The 27,714-nt window shown below is 49.1% G+C and overlaps 1 protein-coding gene across 5 annotated transcripts in view; it reads right to left on the reverse strand.

Annotated features, from left to right (window-relative positions):
* The window catches only part of SMG6 (SMG6 nonsense mediated mRNA decay factor), a gene marked incomplete at its 5' end in the record, with an annotated part of 165,735 nt that overhangs the window by 106,783 nt on the left and 31,238 nt on the right, over nucleotides 1-27,714 (reverse strand). For all 5 annotated transcript variants that reach the window (XM_084651033.1, XM_084651031.1, XM_084651030.1 and 2 more), the window contains 2 exons: nucleotides 11,186-11,331; nucleotides 18,106-18,167. In XM_084651033.1, coding sequence (XP_084507159.1) covers nucleotides 11,186-11,331; nucleotides 18,106-18,167 — 208 coding nt within the window. The remainder of the gene's footprint in view (nucleotides 1-11,185; nucleotides 11,332-18,105; nucleotides 18,168-27,714) is intronic.

A 27,714-nucleotide genomic window follows, 5' to 3' on the forward strand; every position in this document is an offset into this window, starting at 1 on the left:
ACCTTGGAATGATCATTGAGAAGGAGCCATCAGGTGACTACAACCCACAGGCAGACCCTGCTGGTGTGGATGTTCCACAACGCACCAAGAAAGGGAAAACTGCTGCTTTCTGTACAGCGCAAGCTAACTTTGGTACAGGGAACACCCTCAGTGGCAAGAACACAGCAGCAAAACCACTGGACCACAGCACACTCCCAACCCACACATTCTTGGTCCGCTGGAGTCTTTCAAGTCAGTGCTGCCATGCAGGTATCCAGGCTCAGCTGGGGAAAATGCAGCTCCACTAGATTGATTAATTTTTATTTCTTAACCAGGATTACTTTAATTTTCAAGGCCTAATGGACTCCAGCTGTGATAGGAGGCAAAGCTGCAGTAGTAGAAAGGCAGACTGTGTGGCAAGCTTGAACAACACTCAAAACACACACAAAGACCTATAAAAAGGATGCACTACAGCGGGATATTTTTGGTCTTGACAATACTTCACTAAAAATACAACTTTGCTGATACATCACTGCAGAAATATTCTCAGGGTCCATTCAGGAATGGTTTAAAGCATTTATTTTTGTTTCCTTTTGCAATGGTCAGAGAGGAGGGAGAAAATAGAAACTCATTGATAAGAGGAAACGAGAGAGACATGAAAAATTGAAAACTACCTAAAAGCTCATGGAGAGGTTTATTTTATTAGTTCTTAATAAATATCTTGCAGATTTCCTCAGGAAATACACCAGATCACATGTAAAATAGTTTGATACTGATGTCAACTGCATCAACATATGAAATCTATTAGGGTGAAGCCACAGCAGGGTGATCAGCCTGCTGAAAAACTGCACGGCACTGAGGCAAGGGGGGAGTGGGGGGGAATCTCACGGCCCTTCCAAATTCTTCGAGAGGTAAAAAAGTCAGCCAAGACGCAGAGAGAGAGAAAAAAAGATCCCACATCCTGCTTTGTGCTGCCAGCAATGTGAAGTGCCCAGAGATTAATTCTATGTCTGGCCTGGAAATGTGACTTTAAAGCGGGGAGGGGGGAAAGGGGGGGAAGAGGGAGAGAAAAGGCCAGGCTAACAGGGCCTGGCACTGTGCCACTAACCCCCTCCCAAGCCATGTTTCAACGTAGACAGCAGTAAACCCCAACAGACAGCAGCTCCTCGCACTGCCAGGGCCTCGCACCAGCTGCAGTGCGTCTAGCTCTCTGTGTGCAGCCCCAAGTGCAGATGGGCTGAGAGCATCACTTCCGCTTTGCCTACTTTTAAAGACACAAGCACATGTGGCAGAATTCTTCCCCTCTCTGACATGGACCTTGCACATTTCGGGCCCCAGAGAAGGGTGAGGCCTGCTCCCAGCACCAACTGCGAGGTCTCATCAGCCCTTGGCTCCCTAGGACTCGCTCTGAAGGGTTTATGCTGTTCCCAATGTACATTTGGCAGCAGGGGCCTCCTTTCTGCGTCGGTGCCATTATCTGGAGAGCAGGCTTTGCTTACGCAAGCCTCCCTGTCTCCATTCTGGCTTAGGCAGAGACGCACCAGGAGTCCGCAGAGAGGCAAACGCCGGGAGAGCATGCTGGGGAGTTCAGCACACTGAGCTCCCAGTAGGTATCCGAGTAAGGTTAAAACAAAACCTGACTGCATAGCCACAACTACCAGGTGTGTGAGAACAGCCAGCAAACTGCATTTCTCTCACTGGTTTGCATGTCCACAGTTTCCCTCTGGCTGTTGTGTTGCCATCCAACATGGCGATAATCGCTGCTTTCCCAACCCGTACACAGCATGGCCCTTTGTACAAAGGCTGTGGAAACCTGCTGACCCAATCCAAAACTCAGGAAGAACAATAAGATCGGCAACACAAGGATGAAGGGCATGGCAGGAGCTGCAGAAGGCTAGAGTGGGGTCAGAGCTCTGGGCTGAGCCAGAAGCTCCCATGAGGGCTGCTCTAGTCACAGCATTACCATTTGGAGAAAGTCTCTTATCTCCTTTCCATGGCACTTCCTGGCTTTCCCTAGGTCATGGTAACCACAACCTCCGGGAACCATGGAGTGTTTAACACAACTCTGCAATCAGTGTAGACAGAGAATGTCGTGTTTAACACTGTGTCAGCAGGCTCAGGTGAAACTCTGCTTGGTTTATAGACGTTTACTCATCATCAACTAACAGCATTAAACACAACTTGTCCCAGTCTACACTGACTGCAAAGCTGGATTTAACATCATGTTAGCGAACATGATTCCTCAAAGTTTTCTTGTGAAGAGAAGCCCACAGAATCATCACAGGCAGATCCAATACTGCCCTGCCACAGGACCAACTGCAACAACACACATGGGCCCAGAGAGCCTCGTCACAAATGTGATGGAAGTAGGGGAGAGAACAGGTAGGCAAGAGTCTCCTTGTTGACCTGAGCTTGCTTAAGGAGCACCTTTCATTCTCAGACACGTGGCTTCCTGAAATATATGGGTGGAAATATTCTGGCTGTGCTCACTTTCCTCCCTTGATCCCAGGCAGGACAAAGGCACTTTATACATCCCCGCCAACACAGCCCTCAGAGCACCTCCACACTCTGCCAATGCTAGCTCCCTCCAAGAACCTGGCATCTAGTTACCATGGGAATTGGTGCCTTACAAATGCAAGAAGAGATGGGACAGAACTAAGTGGGATTTGGTTCTTAAAGAAGGTGATGGGAGGTGAGCTGACAATGTCCGCTAGCCCACAGGGGACTGGGAAAGGCTACACTCACAGAGCTGGGATGCTGTTCTTGAGCCTGTGCAGGGCATGGTGATGCAGGGCAGGGGGCTGGCAGGCCTTACAGAGCAGCTTGGCAAACGTCATCAAGATCATTACCACATCGTAACGAGCCTAAGTATACAATGTTCTCTAACACGGAATTAAATAAAAACATAGTAATTATCTCGCTGCTCCACAGAAACAGGAGGAAATCATAGGTGCAACACCCAGTGGAGATATATTTAGACTATGAAACATCTCCTTAAAAGTGAGAGGATTTCCTGTCAGGGTGCAAATAAGTCCTGCATCACCTCCAGTCCTCACTCTCCCAGCACAAGCACTCCCCTTTCTCCACACACCCACACAAAGATGAAGCACCGCATAACAGCTGTACTGATCACCACTCTCTTGTCTCATAGTGCTAGGAGTGAGGGATGCAGTGTCTGTCAGAGCTCAGGTTTCAGAGTAGCAGCGGTGTTAGTCTGTATTCACAAAAAGAAAAGGAGTACTTGTGGCACCTTAGAGACTAACCAATTTATTTGAGCATAAGCTTTCGTGAGCTACAGCCCACTGAATGCATCCGATGAAGTGAGCTGTAGCTCATGAAAGCTTATGCTCAAAAAGTTTGTTAGTCTCTAAGGTGCCACAAGTACTCCTTTTCTTTTTGTCAGAGCTCAAAATTTCCTGCCTTTAGTTTCATTTTACACAGCACATGCCCCTCACAGGGTCTCTCTGAAATGCCCATGGTTCCGTCAGCTCCAGAAAATACATCACGAGGGAGGCATGTCCCACAGCCAGTCTGGGCTCAGTGTCACACTACAGCAGAAAAGCTCTCTAAACAGACTCGAAGTGCCATGGGATCTGTCCTAACCTGCACACTCAGGCAGCGGAACCTGGGCTGCAAAGCAGAGTCTAGCTTTGTGATTACAAATTATTTCTCTCTGCTCACTGCCCTGAAATGAGATGTAGGTCTCGCCCTCTCTCCTGAGCAAGGGCTTGGAGAGCAGACAGTGGGGAAGTGCTTACATCACAGGCAGGCCTGACAGAAGCCCCCGAAGAGTTCACCTAATAAGACTGCCCAACAGGGACTTTTGCTGCACAGCCCCAGCTGGAGGGGAGGCCTGGAGAATCTTACACAAAGGCAGGCACTTGGCAAACACTGGAAACCTCTTCCTTCCCTTCACAAAGTCCTGCTCCATGCGCTGCTTCTGAAGCCAAAGTCTAGATTTCAGAAACCTGAACTGCAAATGGAAATTCCCTGCAGCATGCTGATTACTGCATCTCCTGCTGGCACTGGTGGCAAGGGGGAAAGTCACATGACGTTCTGGACATTTTGCACTGTGCAGTCTTGCATCAGAAGGTGGAAGTCAGAAGCCATGAGAATAATTCCAATTACCGTAAATAAATCCCCAGATATGTGACAATCTGCCTTTTAAACAGGAAATTGAGGGGAATAAGCAAAGGAAGACTTCAGTCTAAATATTGTTGCCACCAGCCAAAAGAGCTCAGGAAGCATGTTAGGACCACTGCAGCTTACCTGAACTTTACTGATGCGTCTTGTGGCTGACCTACAGATTTCCCTCTCTGAAAGGAGCTCCCGGCGTCCTGTCAAACCCCACCCCCACAGCTACCTGAGAGAGCAAACCCTAACTGTCTGCCAGTGCTTCCAGCCACGTCTGCATCCCTCTGGAGTCCAGCCCCACACTTTCAGTGTCAGCAGGTTTCATCGACGTTTCCTTCTCACATCTCTGCCAATGCACCTCCATGCTGACCTGCAGCACTCACTGTTATGCCAGAGCTAGGCTTTTCCTGAGCAGAAGGGGCCAGGCACACAGCCTATGAAAGTGGCAGGGGTTGCTGTGGGTGCATATTTTCTCCTCAAGTGAACAGCACAGACACTAAGCAGATGTGTACAAAGGCCAAGGCACTGCTCAGATTGTAAATTCACTGGGGCAAGGACCTTCTTCCTGTACAGTGATTAGCACACTAGGGTCCTGGGTCCATGGCTGTGGATGCTAGGTGCTGCTACTGTCCTCAATATTAGGCTGAGGATAAAACGTAACCCCACCTGCAAGCAGCAATCCCCAGGTTCCCTTCAGTGCGTACTCTTCCCAACCCAATCTCCACAGTGAGCTGAGCACTGCCTTAGGTAGGGCGAGCAGTCCAAAATAGTCTGTGAACTTTTGATGCAGCAGGGAGGGGGGAGTGTTGACCTGGGAATGTGGCAGGGGAGTTTCATTGGGGATGGGATACCTGAGCACCTGTAACCTGAGCCAGGAGAGGGAGAGGGGAGGTAACACCTCTGCCCAGGAAACTGGACAAAGGCTGCAGGAGGGAGCCTGCTGGGGGGGTTTTGTTTTCAGTTTTGGGCTGGGTGGTGGAACACAGGGAGCCCCAAAGCTGGAGTCTAAGCTCCCTGCCCCCCAGAAGAACTTGACAGAGGGGTCCTGGTTGTACCCACAAGCTCTGTTTTAGACTGTGTTCCTATTGTCCAATAAACCTTCTGTTTTACTGGCTGGCTGAGAGTCACAGTGAATCCCAGGAAGAGGGGTGCAGGGCCCAGACTCCCCCACACTCTGTGACAGAACTCTGCAATACGCCCCCTTTCTCCTTTGGGCTAGGTCACAAGTCTGAGACGTTCCTGCCCCAGGCTCTGGGTTTGCAGTTCCTGATCCAAGCACAGGGAGAAGAGGGGTCAAAGGAGAAGGGGAAATTTAATGACTCTCTTCCCCAAAGCAAAGCTCTGGGACAGTCATTTCGGGACCCCCCACACACACACTAAGGACAGTAACACCCAGTCAGCCTTAAAGGGAAACAGCACCGACCTGCTCTAGAGGCATGTAAACCCTACCATGTCGGGAGACCCAGTTATAACATGGCATCCCAGCTATGGGTAAAACACGCAGTTGAGATGTGTCCAAGCTGGACTTCCAGACTGTGCACAGAACCCATTCCTCACCAAGCCTGGACTGCCTGGCAGAATCCCCTCTGATTTTCCTCTTGCTCCAGGTACCCAACTATGGAAAACGCGAGAACTGGCCAGCTGAGCTTTACCACAGAGATGGAGTATTAGGAGAAAGGGCTGAGCTCCACTTCTCAGCCAGGGCGATCACACCGCTGCTTCTGCTAACTGGAGTCTGAGGTTTCATTAAGCCTCGTTTTAAACCTAATTTTAAAATGCCACCAAACCAAGGCTGCTGTCCACAGCAGTGTTTTATTTTTAAACTAGCTCGAATGCACTGGACCTCTTTGGGCTCAGCTCCCAGCACCTTCTGTGTGCTCCAATACTCATGATGTGGTTAGACCCTCACAAAAAGCCATTGAGATGCGGCTGCGCTAGATGAGCAGTAAGTATTTCCGGCTAAGCCTTTTTTCCGATGCTGCAGTTAGCTCGTCAAACAAAGCCTGATCCCTAGCGGGAAACCAAGCGAGCGCTGAAGAGACACTCGGAGACGGGCCCAGCTCTGCTGCCAACGGTAGACACTGCTCGCCTTTCCAACATCTCAAAGGTTATTTTAAGGGTTCACAAGTCTAGCTCGCAAGTCAGAACATTTGCGGTCACTAAAGCGAAGCACACAGCGCACTCAGCACAGAGCCGCACATAGGAGCAGGATGACAGGGGAGCTGTCTGTTCGGTAACAGAGTAAGTACACAATGAATTCAGTTGAGAATTACATGAGTGATGCCTCCTTCTCCAGCTGTGCACAGATGCTGAACATGCACCTGGTGAAGAAGGGGGAGGGTCTCACACACACCTGGGGGCACAGATACTTTGCACTACCAAAAAGACTCCTTTATCAGGTTATGTCTTGCAGTGGACCTGGCAGGAACTGGTGCAGAGAAGGTCTATGCACCAGACAGTTCTGCTGAGCGTTAGCTTGCTCCTTTACCGGACGCACACCTTTCTGCACGTCACAGCGGTGGCTAGAGGATGTGCAATGACGGTTCTCCAGGCTGCTCCAGAGGCCCCCAGAGCACAGTTCCATGTGTACAGGGGTGGGGACTCTCCTCAGCTTGCACTCCCGACCCCGTGCAGCACTGCCGCACCAGTTCTGTTGCCCTCCAGGCCCTATTTATGGGGGAGGGGGAGGAGGAAGACCTCTGGAACCATATGGGAGAGCGGGCCCAGGGTTTGGCCCATGCCAGCCAAGCCCTAGCCACAAACCAGTGTGATTCTACATTAAAGACTGATTTCCTATAAGCTGCCCTAATGAACCTTTTCCCATGCTCCAAAGCCACCTTGGTGGTATGACTGCCATCCAAACAGCAAGACCCCTACTTAATGGTCAGCAGGTCACACAGGTTCACGCTCCACTGACATTTCTTCTGATTGAAGACGGGCCTGTCTCCCTGATCACGAGCCCAGCCAGCAGTACCCAGCCCTGGCTCTGCACTCCATTCCCCACATAAGCTGGGGATGCACATGTGGCAATTCCCTCCCTTTCAGTCCGAGTTCCTCACAAACTCGAAAGAACAAATGCAACAGGACTGTGAGTGCCAGAAGGCATCCAGGTGCTGCAGCCTGATGCCTCACACCCAGAGCCAGGCAAATTTGCTGGGATTTCCGGGAAGTGTCTCTAGGGTGCCCTCTGCTGAGCCCCCAGGTTGGTGTGCATTTGTGTGGAATGTAGACCCATCAGGGGAGAGGGGAAGTTATTCCGGTGGTGGCCTATGAATAACATCCAGTGATTTATAGGAAGTATAATCCAATAATACAGTAAAATAAAACAGTGTGTCTGAGATGGGTTTGATTCCAGGAATTATAAAACAAATTATTAAAGAGAGAGAGAAAGAAAAAAGCCCCAGAGAGGCCAGATTGGAGTAAATTGGGCACAGATGGGCTGGGAAGGGGTTTCTCTCCCACCAATATGCCCCTGCTGCAAGCACGGCTTCAATTAGCCCTTTCAGAAACCAGAGTTTTATTTCCCCAAATTACAGAATTAAAAAAAATTAGAATTCTTGGAGTGTCTGTGGTTTGGATAAAGGGATCCAAACTTCCTTGCAAGTCATATGTGCAGATGGCTACCAAACTGTTAAATATGGCCACCCCAAAAAGGTCCCTGCCTTTCTCTGGGAGCCCAGGATGGCCTCAAAGGTATCAGCAGCCACTGACAGCTCACACTAGACAGGGACAGCAACTGCACAAGCTGCAGCCTCAGATACACCTAGCGCCCATCCCTGCGTCCAGTTCTCTTCTTCCCATTCCAGTCCAGGTTCTGCCATAGCACTACATGGCTCTGATATGAGGCAGCAGCTGGGAGCAATAGACCCTTCCTAACACCTCTTCCATGTGGGTGGCTGAGAGGCTAGATCACTGGTTAATGGGTGCTCCATCAGGAGAAAAGACCCTGAGTGGGATTCTTGGCTCCATCTGGAGTCAAGTGAGAGTCTGTTAATGAAAGCAATAGAACCAGTCCCAGTTTCACAGGGACAGGTAGCCTGACACCAGCCCCGCTGCCCCTTTGCTAGCACCAGTCCAGCTCCCTCAGCATGAACAGCAATGGGAGCCCTAATAGGGAGGAGCCGCCACACAGTCTAACCTTACTGAGAGCAGGTCTAATTGATACACAGCGGCAGCAGCTGGTAGGGAAGTTCTGAAAAGATTTTCTAGTACAGACTGGGGTCTTGAAAGCCTGGAAATCAACAGGAGCAAAGGGAAGGCTCATGAGCCAACTAACACTACGGGCAGCAGGTCTATTCCACATCAGGAGCCCCAGGGCAGTGCAGGGAGCCTATGAATGAACCCTCTCTGCCCTAGAGAGAGCATAACTCCTGCTCTGAGCAGAGACCAGACAGACTGCCCCCTGACAGAGACCACACATGCAGGCATGCATGTGGGACAGCATTGCCGTGCTCTCCCCACTGACACGCTGCCCAGCAGTGCAGAGGCTGTTGGGGAAGGCCGCTGAATGGAATCACTCATGATTTACCACTCCTTTCAGTGACTGTGCTGATGATAATTAGGCAAAGGTTTTAAGGCCTTTCAGCCTCCTCCATACACACAGATGCTGATCACCACAACACCCCCTCTTGTCGCTGTCCGTGCAAGTGCAACACACCGAAGGTGACTCATACGCTGGGAAATGGAAACATGCATCTTCCCACCAGCCATCACTGCAGTAAGCTCCACTCAGCCCTCTGCCCACAGCAGCCCACACACCAGGGCGTGGAGCCAATGCCTCAGCTATGCACTGGGCACTTGGCAACAATGCAGTAAATGCTCTTGCATACATTTAAAACTCCAAGCCCTCTGCTTCTCCTCAGTATCCAGCTCTTTGTACCACTCAGTACCATGAAATCTGATTCAAACTCACAGGGGACTTTGCCAGCATTCAACATATGCACACCCCGGAAATGTCCAGGATGTTCGGGCTGGCAACAAGCTCACTTTGACAATAGTATTTCTACCCCACGAATGTGATCAGCAGCATCCTAGGGTCTCAAACACGAGAGCCGAGCACAAGACCCCCAACAAACCCTTCACCAGTGCTGAGTGTCAGGTGGGAACTGCAGTATCCTCCAATTCACAGGCATCTCATGAACACAGTCACTGGTTCCAGGCACTCACTACTGAACCCCAAGCAGGAAAGGGGTTGCTCCCTACAGAGACATGAAGCTGGGTGCAGCAGGCACCTACTCACTTAGGAGAGAGGGATACTTAAGAACATTTGGGCTTATTTCACACACCAAGAGAAGAGACAGCCTCAGCGCCCTCCCCCTTGCCTGCATCCCCTTGGAACTGGGAATGCAGCAGCTAAAGCTGGTTGTCTGAGTGCAGGACTGGGAGTTAAGACATCTGGATTTTAGTCCCAGCTCTGCCTCTGGCTTGCACCTACTCACTTAGGAGAGAGGGATACTTAAGAACATTTGGGCTTATTTCACACACCAAGAGAAGAGACAGCCTCAGCGCCCTCCCCCTTGCCTGCATCCCCTTGGAACTGGGAATGCAGCAGCTAAAGCTGGTTGTCTGAGTGCAGGACTGGGAGTTAAGACATCTGGATTTTAGTCCCAGCTCTGCCTCTGGCTTGCGGCATGACCTTGGCTAGGGCCCTTTCCTACTCTGTGCTCATCCTTGCATCTGTAGCACAGGGATAAGGACAATGACCTGCCTCCCAGGGGGCTGAGAGGAGGCATTTGCTCATGTTTGTAAAGTGCTTTGAAGCTGGGAAAGATAAACACTCTGTCTGGTTAGCTGGCAGAAGGGACAAGGGTGCCTGGCTCATGAGCCCAACCTAAGCAGCAGCACTTGTGACTTCCAAGGAGGCAGTTCCTTCTTAAGACAGGAAGATGCCTGTGAAGCAGGCTGGGATGCAGACGGAAAGAGAGAGTTTCCTATTTCTCCATCACACCAATTCACCCAGTCAGTGATCTCGTCCCCCAATCACTTAGTCTGGCATTACAAGGAGCCAGTTGTTTGCAGAGGAAAAGCTGAAATCACGAGCTTTTTGGGGCAGGGATCGTGTCTCGTTGTGTTTGTAAGAACCCAACACTCTGGACACAACTGCAGTGCACTATGCAAGCAGGAGAAGCCTCGCCCCCTTCCAAATCTAAACATCCAGCAGCTGGTGCTTTAAACGCCGGGCTCTTCCTGCCCTGGGAGTGCAAGTCCAACCCCACTGTCATTCCGTACAGCTGCAAACAAACAGGCAACTGGGGAAGACCGAGCCAACTAAGAAATCTCTGCAGAATGCTTGAGGAAAGGGCACTCAACCCTGGAGCCCGCTCTCAGGCTCAGGGAGAACACTGGGTTTGGGGACAGCCACTTGTTCAATAGACTCAAGGCTATAAAGGTAGAGGAGCCAACACACCTTGCCCAAGAGTGAATGGAGGAGGCGCAAGGAGAGAAGCAAGGATACCCCATCTGGAAACACCTGCTTTGTTTCCCAGCTGGCTCTGTCCAGGGTGAGCCGCCTTTCCTGGCCCTTCAGTTACCGCCTCCATCAGCTACCTACAAACAGGCTCAGCAATGAGCTCGGCAGCCACTGGACTAGGCATGCTCCCTCAGAGCTGTCCCTTTAATGCCACGGACGGTGCCTCTGGAGAGCAGCTGCCTTCAGGCCTGCCTCTAAGCGCTAGTGTAAGGCTCCAAGTGGGGCCAGAGACAGGTGCTGGGAAAGGATGTCAGGAAATCACTCAGCATTCATTCAGTTCTTGGGGACAGGCTCTAAGTGAGGTGTAACGGATCAGCATCCTCCTCCTCCACAACACACTTATGCCTGACTCCAGGAAGACACTCGTAAGCTTTTCCCCACTCAGAACAGAGCAGTGCTTTCCGGGGAGAGGCCCTGGGATGCTGGCCTCAGGGCCCTTTCTACTGCCTTCCACAGAGCAGGCATTCAAAGGCAGCTCTGCCTCCCTGAAGGCTGCTCGTTCAGTACCTCTCCCCTGCTCTTCTTCATCAACATAGATTTAATCACTCGCCACGCAGAAGAGGGCAAAACTTCCCAGCCCCCCTCCTTGACAATGCTTGGTACCTTTGGGCTGGGAGTTGTACACCGCAAACATGTTGATAGCCATGAGCTGCAGCATTCGAGTGCTTCCGATGGGAGGGGGGCTATGCTTCAGCAGCACCTGGAACTCCCTCAGGACCTCCTCTGTCACGGAAGGGAACGTTTCCATCCTGCAGACAGAAAGAGAGCAACAGGAATGCTTGCACCAAGGCCTCGGGGCACAGGGAGACAGCAGCACAACCCATCCGTTTCAGGAGGGGACAGAGGGAGACCCTCACAGCTCTTGCATGTCTGGGATAGCCACCCCACCCATCAGCTGCAGGGGAGCAGCAGCCCATGGAGTGCTGGAGCTGGCAGACAGAATGGAGAAGTCAGCCTGACCCACACCCATGGATTCGGGGGCAACTGACTTTGTAAATATCATCTGTTTGAGAGAGCCACTTCCTGTAGAGGAAAGTGCTCCCAGTGCGCGGGCTCTGTCACGCTGGCCCCAGCCCCCTGGTCATATGGTGGGCAGTCAGGGTCCTCCACATTACCCAGCACCGGAACACTGGCAGTGTGTCTCATCTGTGAGAGCCCCAGCTTGGCCACGGGAGAGGGATGTGGGGTCCCCTGCAGATTAACAGTCTCATTTAGATGCTGGTAGTCACTGTATGAAAACCAGTGTCAAAACCACAGCTGTTTCCTGAAACACACACAGCTACTATCACTCATCAAGAGGGACCAGCCACCAGATGCAATGCCACAGCTTTGAGCAAGGCGTCCTTTCAACACCAAAGGCCTTAGCAGTTACAGGCACCTTCATCCAAGGAAACCTGACACATTTATGCTGCTCTTCATTTAGTATCACTCTTTATATAGCCCCAAAAGGGTGCTAAGCTGTTTTACAGCCCTGAGTAAGACAGATCCCTGCCTCCAAAGGATTCACAAACTAATGGCAGACAGATATGTGGGGCAGACACATTCTCCCAGTCTCTGCTCAATCCATCAGCGCTGCCTCTTCTCTGCTTCTGCAGGGGACGTCTACTAGAGGGTATTTCCATAGATTCCGTGACCATCCAGTCTGACCTCCTGCATAACACAGGCCAGGATACTTCCCCACAAGAATTCCTAGGGCAGTTCCTTTAGAAAAACATCCAATCTTGATTTAAAGATTGCCAGTGATGGAGAATCCACCATAACCCTTGGTCAATTGTTCCAGTGGTTAATTACTCTCACCTTTAAAAATTTACACTTTATTTCCATTCTCAATTTCTCTACTTTCAGTTTCCAGCTGTTGGATCAGGTTAGACCAGCGGGTTTCAACCCGCGGGCTGCATATGGCCCAATTAGCACACAGCTGCGGCCCAGCTGTGTGCTAAAAAAAATTCAAAATTTGCCGCTTTGGTCCGGCAGGGAGCAGGGCTGGCTGAGGAGGAGACAACCTATTGCAGACTGCACCTGTAATCCTGCCAGCAGAGAGCTGGTCGTGCCACAGGGCAGGGGACGGGAGAGATGATCTGCGGGTGGGGGCTCTAGGAACTAAGGTTTTGCTCCAGGCTGTAGGTGGGGCTCCACTCCTGGCCCCACCGGGGGCTGGGGGTCCTGGCTGCTGCCTGGCCCTGCAGGTCAGAGTCTGGGTCCAGGCTTTTGCCCAGCCCCTTGCCGTGGGGTCTGGGTCCCAGCTCTTGCCTTGCGCTGCAGGGTTCAGGTCTGGGTTCCTGCTCCTGCCCGGCCCTGCGGGGTCCGGGTCTGGACCCTGCTCCTGCTCGGCCCCATGCAGCAGGATTTGGGGTCCAGCTGCCTGGACTGCGCCCAGGGCTCCACACCTGGCCCTGCTTTGGGCAGGGGTGCCAGTCATAGGGCACTGTGGGCAGTTTTAGAGTGGAAGGGGGCTGCGGTTCTCAACTTGCACCCCACTTAACACATTGTGGGCAGCATTAACAGGTTGAGAACCACTGGGTTAGACCTTTCTCTGCTAGACTGAAGAGCCCATTAGTAAATATTTGTTCCCGTTGTAGGCATTTATAGACTGTAATCAAATCACCCCTTAACCTTCTTTTTGCTGAACTAAACAGATCGAGCTCCATGAATCTATCATTATACGGAAGGTTTTCTAATCCTTTTAATCAGTCTTATGGCTCTTTGACCCCCTTCCAATTTATCTGCAACTTTCTTGAACTGTGGGTACTGGAACTGGACTCAGGATTCCAGCCGTGGTTGCACCAGTGCCAAACACAGAGGTAAAGTAACCTCTCTGCTCCTTGAGATTCCCGTTTGTGCTTCCAAAAGCATCGCATTGGCCCTTTTGGCCAAAACTTCACATGGGGAGCTCACATTCACCTAATTATCCACCATGACTCCAAAATCTTATTTAGTCACTGCTTCCCAGAGTCCCCCTTCCTGTAAGTATGGCCGACATTCTTTAGTCCTAGATGTGTACATTTACGTTTAGCCATATTGAAATGCATATTGTTTGCTTGTGCCTAGTTTACCAAGCAATCCCAATCCCAATCTTATCAGTCACGTGTCCTCTTCATTGTTCACCACTCCCACAATTTTTGTGTCATCTGCAAACTTTCAGTGATGATTTTATCTTTTCATCCTGCTCACTGATAAAAATGTTAAATAGCGTAGGACTAAGAATTGATCCCTGAGGGACTCCAGTAGAAACACACCTGCTCAGTGATGATGATTCTCTGTTTACAATTACATTTTCAGACATTGCAAAAGTCACTTAGCCAGCTTTTAATCCATTTAATATTGGCCAAGTTAATTATATATATTTCTAGTTTTTTTAATCAAAATGTCATATGGTACCAAGCCAAACCCCAGACAGTAGTTTAAGTATATTACATCAACACTATTGCCTTTATCAACCAAACTTGTAATCTCATCAAAAAAAGATATCAAGTTAGTTTGATAGATCCTATTTTCCATAAACCCATGTTCATTTTGTTAATTACATTACCCTCCTTTAATTATTTATTAACTGAGTCCTGTATCAACTGCTCCATTATCTTCCCTGGGATCAGTGTTGGGCCGACAGGTCTGTAATGACATGGTCATCCTGTTTACCCTTTTTCAATATTGACATCAGCTTTCTTCTAGTCTCCTGGAACTTCCCCAGTGTTCCAGGACTTACTGAGAATCAACATTAATGGTCCAGTGAGCTCCTCAGCCAGCTCTTTTAAAGATCTTGGATGCACGTTATCTGAACCTGTTGATTTAAAAATGTCTAATTTCACTAGATTCTGTTAACATCCTCCAGAGATACTAGTGGACTGGAGAGAGTGTTACTCCCATCCTTACTGCTGAACTCCCCCAACAAACCCCACACTGTTCCAGCAAGTGGTTCTGTCCTGGTGAAGAGCCAATGCCAGGGCACTGTGCCAGGAAGACCGCCAGATCCAGTCAGTAGTGGCACAAGGCTCCAGTGTGCCCTTCCAGAGATGCACAGGAAAGCTGAAATCCATCCTGGGAAAAGCAGGGGCAGCCTCAGCATTAGAGCAGTTGAACGCAGGGGCCTCCAGGACATGCCCAGTTGTCACACTCAGCAAACGTAGTGATTTCCTTTATCCTCCCCCACTCAGATTCAGACCTTGCAATGTGAGAAGGCTCTATGCTGGATGAATGGGATGCGTCTGGTAACCCACAAGGACAATGTTGTTGGGCTTCCCCAACATCCTTTCATGATTGTAGCTATCTAAATCTGAAAATTCACAGTGTTGTAACTGTAGGGGTCCTGACCCAGAAAGGAGTTGTGGGGGGGTCATAAGGTTGTTGTAGTGGGGGTTGCGTTACGGCCACCCTTACTTCTGCGCTGCTGCTGCCAGCAGTGCTGCCTTCAGAGCTGGGCGGCCGGAGAGCGGCGGCTGCTGGACGGGAGCCCAGCTCTGAAGGCAGAGCCCCGCCAGCAGCAGCGCAGAAGGAAGGGTGGCCTGGTGTGGGATCGCCACCCTTACTTCTGTGCTGCTGCCTGCAGAGCTGGGCCCTCGGTCAGCCGCCGCCGCTCTCCAGCCACCCAGCTTTGAAGGCAGCAGCGCAGAAGGGTGGCCTGGTGTGGGATTGCCACCCTTACTTCTGCGCTCCTGCTGGCAGGGCGCTGCCTTCAGAGCTGGGTGCCAACAGCCGCCGCTCTCAGGACACCCAGCTCTGAAGGCAGCACAGAAGTAAGGGTGGCAATACTGCGACCCCCCTAAAATAACCTTGCAGCCCCCCCGCAACTCTCTTTTGGGTCAGGACCCCCAATTTGAGAAACACTGGTCTCCCCTGTGAAATCTGTATAGTACAGTGTAAAAGCACACAAAAGAGATTTCATGGTCCATGATGCGTTTTTCATGGACGTGAATTTGGTAGGGCCCTAGTCGTCACAGATCCAACAACATCCTCCAAGTGCAACCCACTCTACTTTTAAAGGCTGCGCTTCACGGTGCCTTTTAAAACCCAGTGCAACCCAGCGGCAGGACAGCCCATGCCCTCCACACTGTCTGCCAAAGCAGCACAAAGCCATCCACTGCATCAAATGCTGGCTGCTACAACAGCCCTGCTATTCTGTAGCCCTCCAGAATGGGGCTGGCCCCTTTCAGCACAGTCAAGCTGCTCCCCCTGGAAGAGGGAACATTCCTGGTGTTTAAGAGCTAGGATTGTTTCTAAAGGCCTCCGGACTTCGATACAGTCTCCTGTACCATGTACAACTCACCACAGAGCCAACATCCTGTGAGTGCAAACAAGGCCCAGACCTCAGCACGGCAAAGGGCCCCTTTGCAGGGTGGATTTCTCCCCCATTTGTTCCTTTCTTACAAAAGGAAATGAACGTTATTGTCATGTTTGGACTCTGGAAGGCTCGAAGGAGTGAAGGCTTCATCAACTCTGGCAGCTGTGCTTTGATACTCAAGCACATCTGGTAGCATGTGTGGTAAGCCCACTGAGCTCAGAGCCCAGCAGGTTAGCAGTGAAGTGGAAGTCTTCACTGAACTGCCGGCCTTTGGTCTTCAGTGGTGAGACATTCTAATTAATGCCACAAAACACAGCCCATGCCATCCACAGTTTAATGATCTAGGTACAAACAGTAGGTCTGATCTATTTTCCCCCATTCACCTATTTTAAGCACAGAAGCTGTTTAGCACCACCAGCTGATTTCCCTTTCCGGGGCTTGATATTACTTTCAAGTTCCCTTAATAGGAACGGCAGGGAGAGAGTCTGTCATTAAACATACTTGGATTTTTTTAAATGGCTGTCCTGGGAAGTGACCTCCTAAAATGCTGCATCTTAATTTCATGAAAGTCTCAGGAGACAAATCTGCAAGCGATCACCACAACATCCCCATTAATCCATCCTGCTGGCAAGCGTTCAAACCATAACTCAGCCATGAGCACAGCCTCGGCAGAGCTCAGGACAGGCAGGTCCTTGGACACAGTGCCCTCAGGCAGAGAAACACGATTCAGTTACTAAAAGTTCCATCTGCCCTTTTTTCTCCATCCAAGAGGACATCCAGTTCTTTGACTCCTCACTCCAGGCCAGCATGCTGCCCACATTCAGATAAACAGACTCATGACACAGACTGGGATTCACATTGTTAGCCATGAGCAGCTCAATGGGCTCACGCTCCTCTGAATTAGCCAGAGTGGCTCATACTTTGCATTGAGATGGGAAGATCCTGAACTCAAACGGAAAGACAACAGAAACTGCAGGTACCTGTGGCTTCAAAGGCACCGTTTGCTCAGCCAGCTTGGAATGTGAGCTCCTTGGGGCAGGAACTGCAGCTTTACACCAAGCCAAGCTCACTGCGAGTTTCTACATGACTACTAATGAAGACATCCTCCAGCCCATAAGACTGGGGAGGGCTTTCCAGGGAAGGGCTGAAAGACAGATCCTGGCTAGAGCAAGAACCTACATTGCCTGAGTCAAAAGAATTTGCTATCCCAGAAAGGACCATGAGCCAGTCAGGCCAGTGCTGGGTTCTCTCAGGTGGCCTGTAACAAGTCTCAGTTTGGTAACTGGTAACAAACGGCCCTATCAGAGACTGCAGGAGCCACGGGAAACCTGGTTACAATACCACCCTCTAGGCCGCGGGGAGGAAGAGAAGAGATGGAACATGGTGCTGAGCAAGTAGCTCCCATACTGAAAGGTACATTACACACAGAGCAACTCAGGGTATTTGGATTGAGAAATAGGTCCCACCACAACACCAGACACAAAGCAAAGACACAAGCACTTCGCACCACAGGCACCTGACAGTAACAGGCCCATCTCAGATGACTAACAGAGACAACACGGGAAGGCTGCACTCGTGCTCCCTGGGTCAGACCCGAATCCCCCAGGCTGGGATCTCAGCCCAGGCCTGATCAGACTCACTGTATTTCAAGGACGGCCATCCAATTATTTGACGCCCCATTATGACAGACATGCTAAGAGCACTTTTTATAAATGAGCTCCCACTGCCAGGGTAGCGCTTAGCCAACAGCCTCCAAGGAAAAGGAGCCAAAGCGACTAAGGGAGAGCGTTTGTCTCACCATTTCTGGACAGCAGGTCTGCAGTCAGAGGAACGCAAATTCCTCAAGAAAAACACACCTGAGCAGTCAGTGAGACCTGAAGAAGCCAGGAGAGCTGGGTAAGAACGCGGTGGGCAAAGCTGGGAACAGTCATACAGAGGAGAGGACTGGGAGATCTGGGAAATGCAAGGCAGCTCCTGGGAGTTCCAAAGCCCACAGGGCTGGGCCAGGCTTATACTCCGTCCCAGGGCCCGACAGGACACAGCCTCGAGGTGGGTGAGAAGAGAAAAAGCCCAAACAATAACCAGCACAGGATGGAGGGCGGCTAAGGAGAAGAAGAACCAGGAGGCTAGGCCTGCAAGAATTCACACCCTATGCCCTCAGTTACAAACACAGCCTAGTTGCTAACAATATTAAATTCCAAAAAGACTAGTAATGTAGGAAAATAAAATAAACATCCTGCACACTCACCCAATCCTGGTAAACAGCTTCCCATGGGCATGGAGAAAACTGATGATGAACCTTTTGTTCAGCTGCATGGGAAAAAAAGAGGAGAAAACAATTAAACTCTCCCTGATTTCCTGTGAATTAGCAGAGTCCCTGGTGCGAGAATAACCTGGCCTGGCTGTGGGGAGTGGGCATTGCAGATGGGAACCAAACGGACATGCCCAAACGCTCACAAACGCTATGCACACAGGCCAGGGCAAGTGCCAAGCAGCTGGAGCATGAAGCCAGGGTGAGCAGGCTGGATGGACGCACGGCACCCTCTGCTGGCTACTGTGCCCAACTGCAGCGATCACAGCAACCAACTTCTACTGGACAATATACAAGATCAGCCAGAAACAAAGCGCCAGGGATGGTGCAGGTGATTTTACTGCATTGGGTGTACATTTATCCTGGACTCAGCTCAGTGCTGGGAATCCTTGTGACACCAGAAGCAGTAACTGCTACATGGCTGCTTCTGGTGCACTGCTCAAAACATCGCTCCCACTTACCTGAATAAAGCCCTCACATCCGCTAGCCCCATCTGAAATGAGGTCCCCGCTGGTTTCTCTCTTCACAAATAAGGGCAATTTTGCTATGTCCAGGCATGAAAGATCTTTACCAGAGAGTCAGGGCAAACAAAGAAGAGGCTAGAGCAAGATAAATCAGTAAAAGCTGTGTTATCTGGCACTTTACCAACTGGAAAGCTCTAGAAACTGGCATTTCTGATAGGGTTTCCAGGTATCCAGATCCGGGGCGGCGCTCACCTTGGGTGGCTCCCCGCAAGTGGCGACATGTCCCTGCAGCTCCAAGCCAGTACCCCCCATCCTCCCAACATGCTGGATAACAAAGCTTTTACTGTAACATGTTTATAGGCCTCTCTGATTCTGAGAGACCTAGGAGGGTATTTCTGGGAGGTGCCTGGGCTGTAGAAGAGACAGATGCCTTCCCTGGGCACGCCTCCTTCCATCCATGACCTGCTAGACAGGGAGCTACATTTCTATGTCACTGTGGAATTGTTTTAGAAGCAGCTCATGAGTTTAAAAATATAGACAATGAATTGATGAAATATACAGGGGTGTACTTGGTAGCCTTCACCGATGGGATAAGCTGTCAGCATCCATACCTTATGAACAGACGGTCACAGCCAGCCAGGCTGTAAAACACTGGAAGAAAAACTTTGGGGTGGGCTAAACTCCATAGGGCTAAAACGTAACCTGTTAGCTAAGTCTAGGCTCTAGAATGCATGTTATGATTTTTTTATATGTAACCATTTGTTTCCATCATTCTACGGGCTTCTTCTTGAATCTTAATTCTTTGTTAAATAAACTTAGATATGTATATAGTGAAAACCAGTATAAGTGCTGTGTGTTAAGTGGAGCAGTGATTCTGAGGTGAAACTGGCGTGTACTATTCCTTTGCGAGTAGCAGATGTGTGAATTTGGAAAGTGCCCCTGGATTTGGGCTGTCCACTCCCGGGAGATGCCCTGAGGGAGAGTAGGTGGAGCGTTCCTGCACCGAGACAGAGGGGCTTGCTAAGCTGAGAGGGCAGTGCTTGCGTTGTCCGTGGCTAGTGGAGTCAAGGATCCCCAGCAGGCACAGGCAAGGCAGGCGGTAGCGAGATGCCTCACAACCCTGGGTGCCTGCAGGAAGCGTCACAGGTAATTTCATCCTGCTGCTCTAAATTCTCTTGGCAAGTTCATTTGGATATTGAACTTTTTCACTTCTCTTAAACTGTTTTGGACATTGCTGTTCATGGTTAAAGTTATTGTGTTTCATCCAAGAAGTGGCTGCATTACAGTGCAGGATAAACGGAACCCTATACATGTCTTACCCTTCCTACTCACAGTAATGTTGTGAGGCTCATTTGCAAAGTCCTCAGATCCCAGGATGAAAGGGACTATAGAAGGACACAGCACTATTGTGGCATGAGACAAAGAAATCAATCCAAAATACCCACCCCCTGGAGAACTGTCTGGAGAAAAGACACTGGCCAGGAAACCAGTAACAACCTGGATCCATTTGCAGGAGATGGCAGCTCTAACAAATCCCTAGCTCTTCTATAGCGCTTTCCACCTTTCAATCTCACAGTGCTGTATAAAGGAGGGCAGTCTCATTGTCCCTATTTTACAGATAGGGAAAACTGAGGCACAGGGAAGAAACTTGTCCAAGGTCTCCCAGCAGGCCAATGGCAGAGCTAAGAATCAAACCCAGGTCTCCTGAGTCCCAGTCCAGTGCCCTATTCCCTAGGCTGTAAAGACTCAGCTGCTAGCAGGGAACTGAATTTCTCCTAGTGTCCTGGTAGTGCTGAATAACCTGTACAAATGTGGAATGAGAGGGCTGCTCAGGAGGTTCACACCTTGCTGGGTATTTACCAGGGCATGATGGTCCCAGCTCCGACACTAATTACCTCTCATCTTGTTTGCTTTATTCTCCAGCCTACACCCATTATTTTGCAAGCCCTGTGCAGTGGGGCTGCTCAATTAGGTATAATTAGGCTTGACCTGAATTCCCTCAGGACCCATGCAGGAGAGTAATGCCCTGCTGCAGCATCGCTCCTGGGCCATGTGTGAGCTTAAACATAAAATCTGCTCGTAAAAACCCCTAGACCAATTAAACTGGCTCCTGCAGCCAGGGGCTCTCACTCACTCACTAGCTATTTTGCTGCGGCCCCAAAACACTCCTTGAGTTGAAACTTGACTTCACTTACCACCATTTTATTAACTCTGTAGATGAAACCTGGGAGTGACTCGAGGAACATTGGGCCAGCAGGTTAAACAGCGACTGGCAGGCCAGAGCAGGAACCAATGTTCAGTGTGGGCCCTAATTCATTGTTCCTGCCCAGTTTAGATACGACACAGCAAAGGCAGCCTTTCCATTGCCTCTCTGAGGGGAACCAAAACCGCTCTGGGGTGCTAAGACCAGAAAAGAGAGCATTTAAGCCAAGAAAATTGAATGGGCAGGAGAAAGCTTTTAGGAGTGTTACCGCCTGTGGGTTGAGCCTCCCAGCCCCTACCATGTGCCCTAGTTAAGGAAAGCCCATCACTGGAGTGAGTTTCACTGCCCAGTGGGTGGATGAACCCAGGGCACAAATGGGTGGCTGGGACCCCATCGTGCATGCTTTCTTTGACTGCTGGAGGCAAGGGAGAAGAATTCGCCACCTTCAAGATCCTTGAGGGGGAAAATAAGGACCAGGGTGACTGAGCTCCCTCCATCAACCTGCCCTTCCCCCTGCATGAGCCCACACCTGCCGATGTTCTCACTGCAGCTCTACCAGAGCTTGCTTGCAGGCTGCATGTGTGTGAGGAGAAGGGGGTGGGGAATATAGGTGGGGTAGGACAGAAACTCTTTTCCTCCAGCCCCACTCCCACCCCACAGCCCCAAAGAATTCTCAGCCTGCAGCCACTGCACCTATTTACTGGCAGTGGAGGAGTGGCAAAACTCCCCACCATGAGTGGAAAATGACACATGCACACGCTGGGGAAGCGTGTACCAGATTCTTCCCACACAGAATGAACCAGTCTTTTCGGAGGCAGGGGAGGGGGTAAACAGTATCCCAGCTCCTCTCCCTTCAGCAGGGAGCACCAAGCTGCAGTCCAGTGCAATGCTGGCCCGCTCCCACCTGCAGCCCCAAAGGGCTGGATGGCTGCAGACAGAGTCCATATGCTAAGTGGGAGCCATGAGGACATGGTGAATGTTTCTAGGAAGTGGAAGCCAGAACGCATTCAGAACACCTCTGGGAAAACAGCATGTTTCATGTTAACCAGCATCTGCAGCACCAGCCATCTGGCAGGCCTGGGCAGAGAAGAGCCTACGCGCCCTGTAGGGCAGCTGCACACATGGGCAGCGCCTCTCTCACTTGTTTCAACACAACTTTTACCCCATAGCCCCAGCTTTTGATGAGCTAATCGCTTGACACTGAGCTGAAAGTTCCAGAGTTCAACCTAAGGCCACTGGCTGCTTTGACTGGGCTCCTCTCTGAATGACTCTTTCCCTTGTGACTCACCTGCCAGTCAGTCCCTGGGAGCCCTCCTGCTCATCCAGTCAAAAGCTGCTTCTCACAGCAATAGGGAACAGTGACTTCCACTGAGCAGCAGGGCTCTGGGGCTGGGGAAAGAGGAAGTCACATCACCTGCTGCACTCATGTGGGGGAGGGGAACACTTCCCCAAACCCAGGGTAATGAGCTTCTTACCCTGAGGCAGAGGGTGAGTGCAGTTAGCAGGGCTGGTAAAGGACTCTCTTCCTTGTAACTTCCTCAAACCTTCCATCAGCCTCCAGTGCTGAAGGGCAGAGAGTGCCACAAGAGGCTTCTGCAAGGTGCTCTGGGGAGAGAAGGGCCGTGAGGACAGACACTTTATATGACATGTGCCACCTGCAGATCAAAGGGAAAAACAAGTTCCCTGAACATACAGATTATTGCACTCTGCAGCGGGCTCCATCCCTGGGTGAGCAGACAGGTACACTGTACCAGCCAAAGAGAGTTCCTCGTAGCCCCCAGCCAGGTAATGGGGAAGTGGCACTGGGTTTGCAGCACTCTCTGGGGAAGATGCAAGGAATGGCCTTCGGATTAAGGGTACAAGAATGACCATACGGTGTCAGACCTAGCCACCTAGCCCAGTATCCCGGCTCTGACAGTGCTTCAGCAGGAATGAACAGAGCCCGGCAATTTATCAAGTGATCCATCCCATCATCCAGCCTCAGCTTCTGGCAGTCAAAGCTTTAGGGACACCCGGCGCATGGGCTGTGTCCCTGCCCAGCCTGGCTAACGGTGACTGATGGGCCTAGCCTCCATGAACTTACCTAGTTCTTTTCTGAACCCAATTTTACTTTTGACCTTCACAACATCTCCTGCCAACGAGTTCCACAGACTGCCTGTGCATAGTGTGAAGAAGTAATTCCTTGTATTTGTTTTAAACCTGCTGCCTATTCCTTTCACTGGGTGACCCCTAGTTCCTGTGTTATGTGGAGGAGTCAATAACACGTCCTGATTCACTGTCTCCACAGCAGTCATGATTTTAGAGACCTCCATCGTATCTCCCCGTCGTCGTCTCTTCTCCAAGCTGAACAGTCCGAGTCTTTTTAATCTCTCCATGGAAGCTGTTCCCTAATCATTTCTCTTGCCGTTCTGTACCTGTGCCCATTCCAATATATCCTTTTTGAGATGGGGCGACAAGAACTGCACGCAGGATTCAAGATGTGGGCCTACCAGGTATCTATACAGAGGCATTGTGATAGCTTCTGTCTTCTTATCTGTGCCTTTCTTAAGAGTTCCTGACATTCTCTTGGCTTTTTTGATGGCCGCTGCACATGTAGTAGCAGATGTTTTCAGAGAACTTCCACAGTAACTCCAAGATCTATTTTCTGGCTGGTAAGAGCTAATTTAGAGCCTATCATTTGGTATGTACGGTTAGGATAATGTTTTCCAATGTGCATTAGTTTGCATTTATCAACATTAAATTTCATCTGCCATTTTGTTGCCAAGTTTTGTGAGGTCCCTTTGTAACTCTTTGCAGTCAGTTTTGGACTTAACTAGCTTGAGTAATTTTGTAGTCTGCAATCTACGCCACGTCACTACTTATACCCTTTTTTCCAGCTCATTTATGAATATGTTGAACAGCACAGGTCCCAATACAGATCTTTGGGGGATCCTAGTATTTACCTCTCTCCACTGTGAAAACTGACAGTTTATTCCTACTCTTTGTTTCCCATCTTTTAACCAGTTACTGATCCATGACAGGACCTACCCTCTTATCCCATGACTGCTTATTTTGCTTAAGTGTTTGGTGAGTCAAAGACTTTCTGAAAGTCCAAGTACACTATATCCACTGGATCACTCGTGTCTACATGTTTGCTAACACCCTGAAAGAATTCTAATAGAGTAGTGAGGTATGATTTCCCTTTACAAAAGCCATGCTGACTCTTCCCCCAACAAATCATATTCATATATGTGCCTGATAATTCTGTTCTTTACTACAGTTTCTACCAATTTGCCTGGTACTGAATTTAGGCTAACTAGCCTATAATTGCCAGGATCACCTCTGGAGCCTTTAAAAAAAAAATCAGTGTTACATTAGCTATCTGCCAGGAATCTGGTACAGAGGCTGATTTAAGCGAAATATTACATACTGCAGTTAGGAGTTCTGAAATTTTATATCTGAGTTCCTTCAGAACTCTTGGGTGATACCATGTGGTCCTGGTGACATCTTATTGTTTAATTGATCAATTTGTTCCAAAACGTCCTCTACTGATACCTCAATCTTGGACAGTTCCTCAGATTTGTCACCTAAAAAGAATGGCTCAGGTTTGGGAATCTCCCTCACATCCTCTACAGTGAGGACCAATGCAAAGAAATAATTTAGTTTCTCTGCAACGGCCTGGTCTTCCTTGTGTGTTCCTTTAGCATCTCGATAGTCCAATGGTCCCACTGATTGTTTGGCAGACTTCCTGCTTCTGATGTACTTAAAAAATATTTATCATTAGTTTTTGTGTCTTTTGCTAATTGCTCTTCACTTTCTTTTTTTGGCCTGTCTAATTATACTTTTACATTTGCCTTGCCAGAGTTTATGTTCCTTTCTATTTTCCTCAGTAGTATCTGACTTCCAATTTTTAAAAGATGACTTTTTGTTTCTAACCCCCTCTTTTACTCTGTTGTTTAGGTGGTAATTTTTTTTTATCTTCTTACTGCCCCCTTTTTTTTTATGTGGGGTATACATATAGTTTGAACCTCTATTATGGTACTTAAAGAGTTTCCATGCAGCTTGCAGGCATTTCACTCCTGTGACTGTTCCTTTTAATTTCCATTTAACTAGCCTCCTTATTTTTGTGTAGCTCCCCTTTTTGAAGTTAAATGCTACTGTGGTGGGTTTCTTTGGTATTTTTCCCCTACAAGGATGTTAAATTTAATTACTTTATCGTCACTATTGCTGAGTAGTTCAGCTATAGTCACCTCTTGGACCAGATCCTGTGCCCCACTGAGGCCTAAATCAAGAACTGCCTCTCCTTTTGTGGGTTCCCAGACTAGCTGCTCCAAGAAGCAGTCATTAATGGTGCCTAGAAATTTTACCTCTGCATCCTATCCTGAGATGGCATCTTCCCAGTCAATATGCGGATAACTGAAAACCCCTATTATTACTGGGTTTTCTGTTTTTTTGTAGCCTCCCTAATCTCCCTGAGCATTTCACAATCACCATCCCTATCCTGGCCAGGTGGTCAGTAGTATATTCCTACTGCTATACTCTTTATTATTCAAGCATGGAATTGCTATCCACTGAGATTCTATGATACTGTTTACATTTTAGATCTTTGCTATTCAGTAAAACCTCAGAGTTACGAACATCTCAGGAATGGTGGTTGTTCCTAACTCTGAACAAAACATTACGGTTGTTCTTTCAAAAGTTTACAATTGAACATTGACTTAATACAGCTTTGAAATGTTACTAAGAAGAAGAAAAATGCCGCTTTTAACCATGTTAATTTAAATGAAACAAGCACAGAAACAGTTTCCTTACCTTGTGAAATCTTTTTTTTAAACTTTCCTTTTATTTTCTTAGTAGTTTACATTTAACACAGTACTGTATTATATTTGCTTTTTTTTTTTTCCGTCTCTGCTCCTTCCTGATTGCATACTTCTGGTTCCAAATGAGGTGCGTGGTTAATCAATCAGTTTGTAAGTCTGGTGTTCGTAACTCTGAGGTTCTACTGCAGGGGTCCTCAAACTGGGGGTCGGGACTCCTCAGGGGGTCACAAGGTTATTACATGGAGGGTCACAAGCTCTCAGCCTCTACCCCAAACCCAGCTTTGCCTCCAGCATTTATAATGGCGTTAAATATAGTAAAGTGTGTTTTAATGTGTAAAGGAGGTCACACTCAGAGGCGTGCTGTGTGAAAGTGGTCACCAGCACAAAAGTCTGAGAACCCCTGTTCTACTCTATGCTTTATTTCACATGTAATGCCATTCCCCTCCGAATCCCTCAGCGTGACCTATTCTGTCATACCTGTATATTTTGTACCTTGGAATTATCGTGTCCTACTGATTATCATCACTCCACCAAGTAATGCCCATTATAACAACATCCGCATTTAATACTAGGTACTCAAGTTCTCCCATCTCAGAATTTAAGCTTCTTGCAATTGTGTACAAGCATTTCTCAAATGTGTCAATATTTAGTTGTCTGCCTTACATGTGATGTAACTGAGCAGGACTCTTTCATTTGACAGTTTCTCTTCAGTTCCTACCTGTACTTCATCAACTTCTCTCCTTTCCTCCTCACTAGGACGCAAAATATCCCATTTAATAAATACTCCCCTAAGGGCTGCATCTGTCCAAACCGTGTGCTCCGCCATACCTGTTGGCTTTCCCCCCAGGCCTCAGTTTAAAAACTCTATGAACTTTTTAATCTTACATGCCAGCAATCTGGTTCCATTTTGGTTTAGGTGGAGCCCATCCTTCCTGCATAGGCTCCTCCTTTCCTCTTTCCTAATAAATCTAAATCCCTCCTCCAAACACAATTGTTTCAGCCACGCATTGAGACCCTGCAGTTCTGCCTGCCTGGCTGGCCCTATGGATGGAATTAGAAGCATTTCAGGGAATGCTACCATGGAGCAGGGGTTTGACAGTTCAGTAGCGGGCATCCCAGAAACACTGGCGTCCAAAGAAGTTATGAGCATATAGTGAAGATACCAGTTATAAAACCAAACCACCTAGTCAGGCAGAAGAGGGGAGACCTCACACACAGCTAGTACCTGAAGCTGAAAATAGCTCTTTCAGCTCTCGAGTCAGTATGTGAAGACAGACTAAACCCTCCCAGGAAGAGGCAACACCACCAGACAAAGCTGCCTACTTCTGTCCATGCAGCATTCAGACATTGCATCACCAAGTAACCGGACTTGTAGCATGGAAGGAATCTGCATTGGTTAACAGCTGGACAAGGGGCTAAGGAAACCAGGAGCAGATAAAAGACATACTAGACAAGCCAGCTTAAATCACAGAGATGGCACAATGAGAATGCTCAGATGACGCTCAGAACCTCTGCCAGACAGCCTAATGCTGGTAGAGGCAAGGGGGGTGAGGGAATATTTGTTAATTGGACCAACATCTGTTGGTGAACAAGACGAACTTTTGAGCACCACAAAGCTCTTCTGCAGGACAGGTGTGTGGAGCTCGCAAGCTTGTCTCTTTCACCAACAGAAGTTGGTCCAATAAAAACATTATCTCACCCACCTTGTCTCAATTAGAGCTGGTAAGACAGTTTAAGTGAAGGTTCAATACAGTCTCGAGTCAGAAGAGGGGAGAAAAAGAACAAATTTCAAGGGACTTTGCGCTGCTCAAGAAACATCTCAAAATGTGTCTCCGACCCAGCGCCACAAATCCAGGAAACATCATCAAGGTGCACAAGAAAGGGAGTGGCAAGAACTGATGCGGGAACCAGAGGATCCAGCTCTCTACATGAGCAAAGATCCATCCGGCTTGCTGCAAGGAGTCAGAACGAGTGCAGAGCTCTGGCACCTGAGTGTCAGCCCCAGCTGTGAACAAGGCACCAAATAAGGGAAGGATTCTGGCGCATCAACTCCCAAGGAAAAACTGTTTCAAGTTAAAAA

Source organism: Lepidochelys olivacea (assembly GCF_965140295.1).
Source record: "Lepidochelys olivacea isolate rLepOli2 genome assembly, chromosome: 17".
In the NCBI taxonomy this organism is placed as follows: Eukaryota; Metazoa; Chordata; order Testudines; family Cheloniidae; genus Lepidochelys; species Lepidochelys olivacea.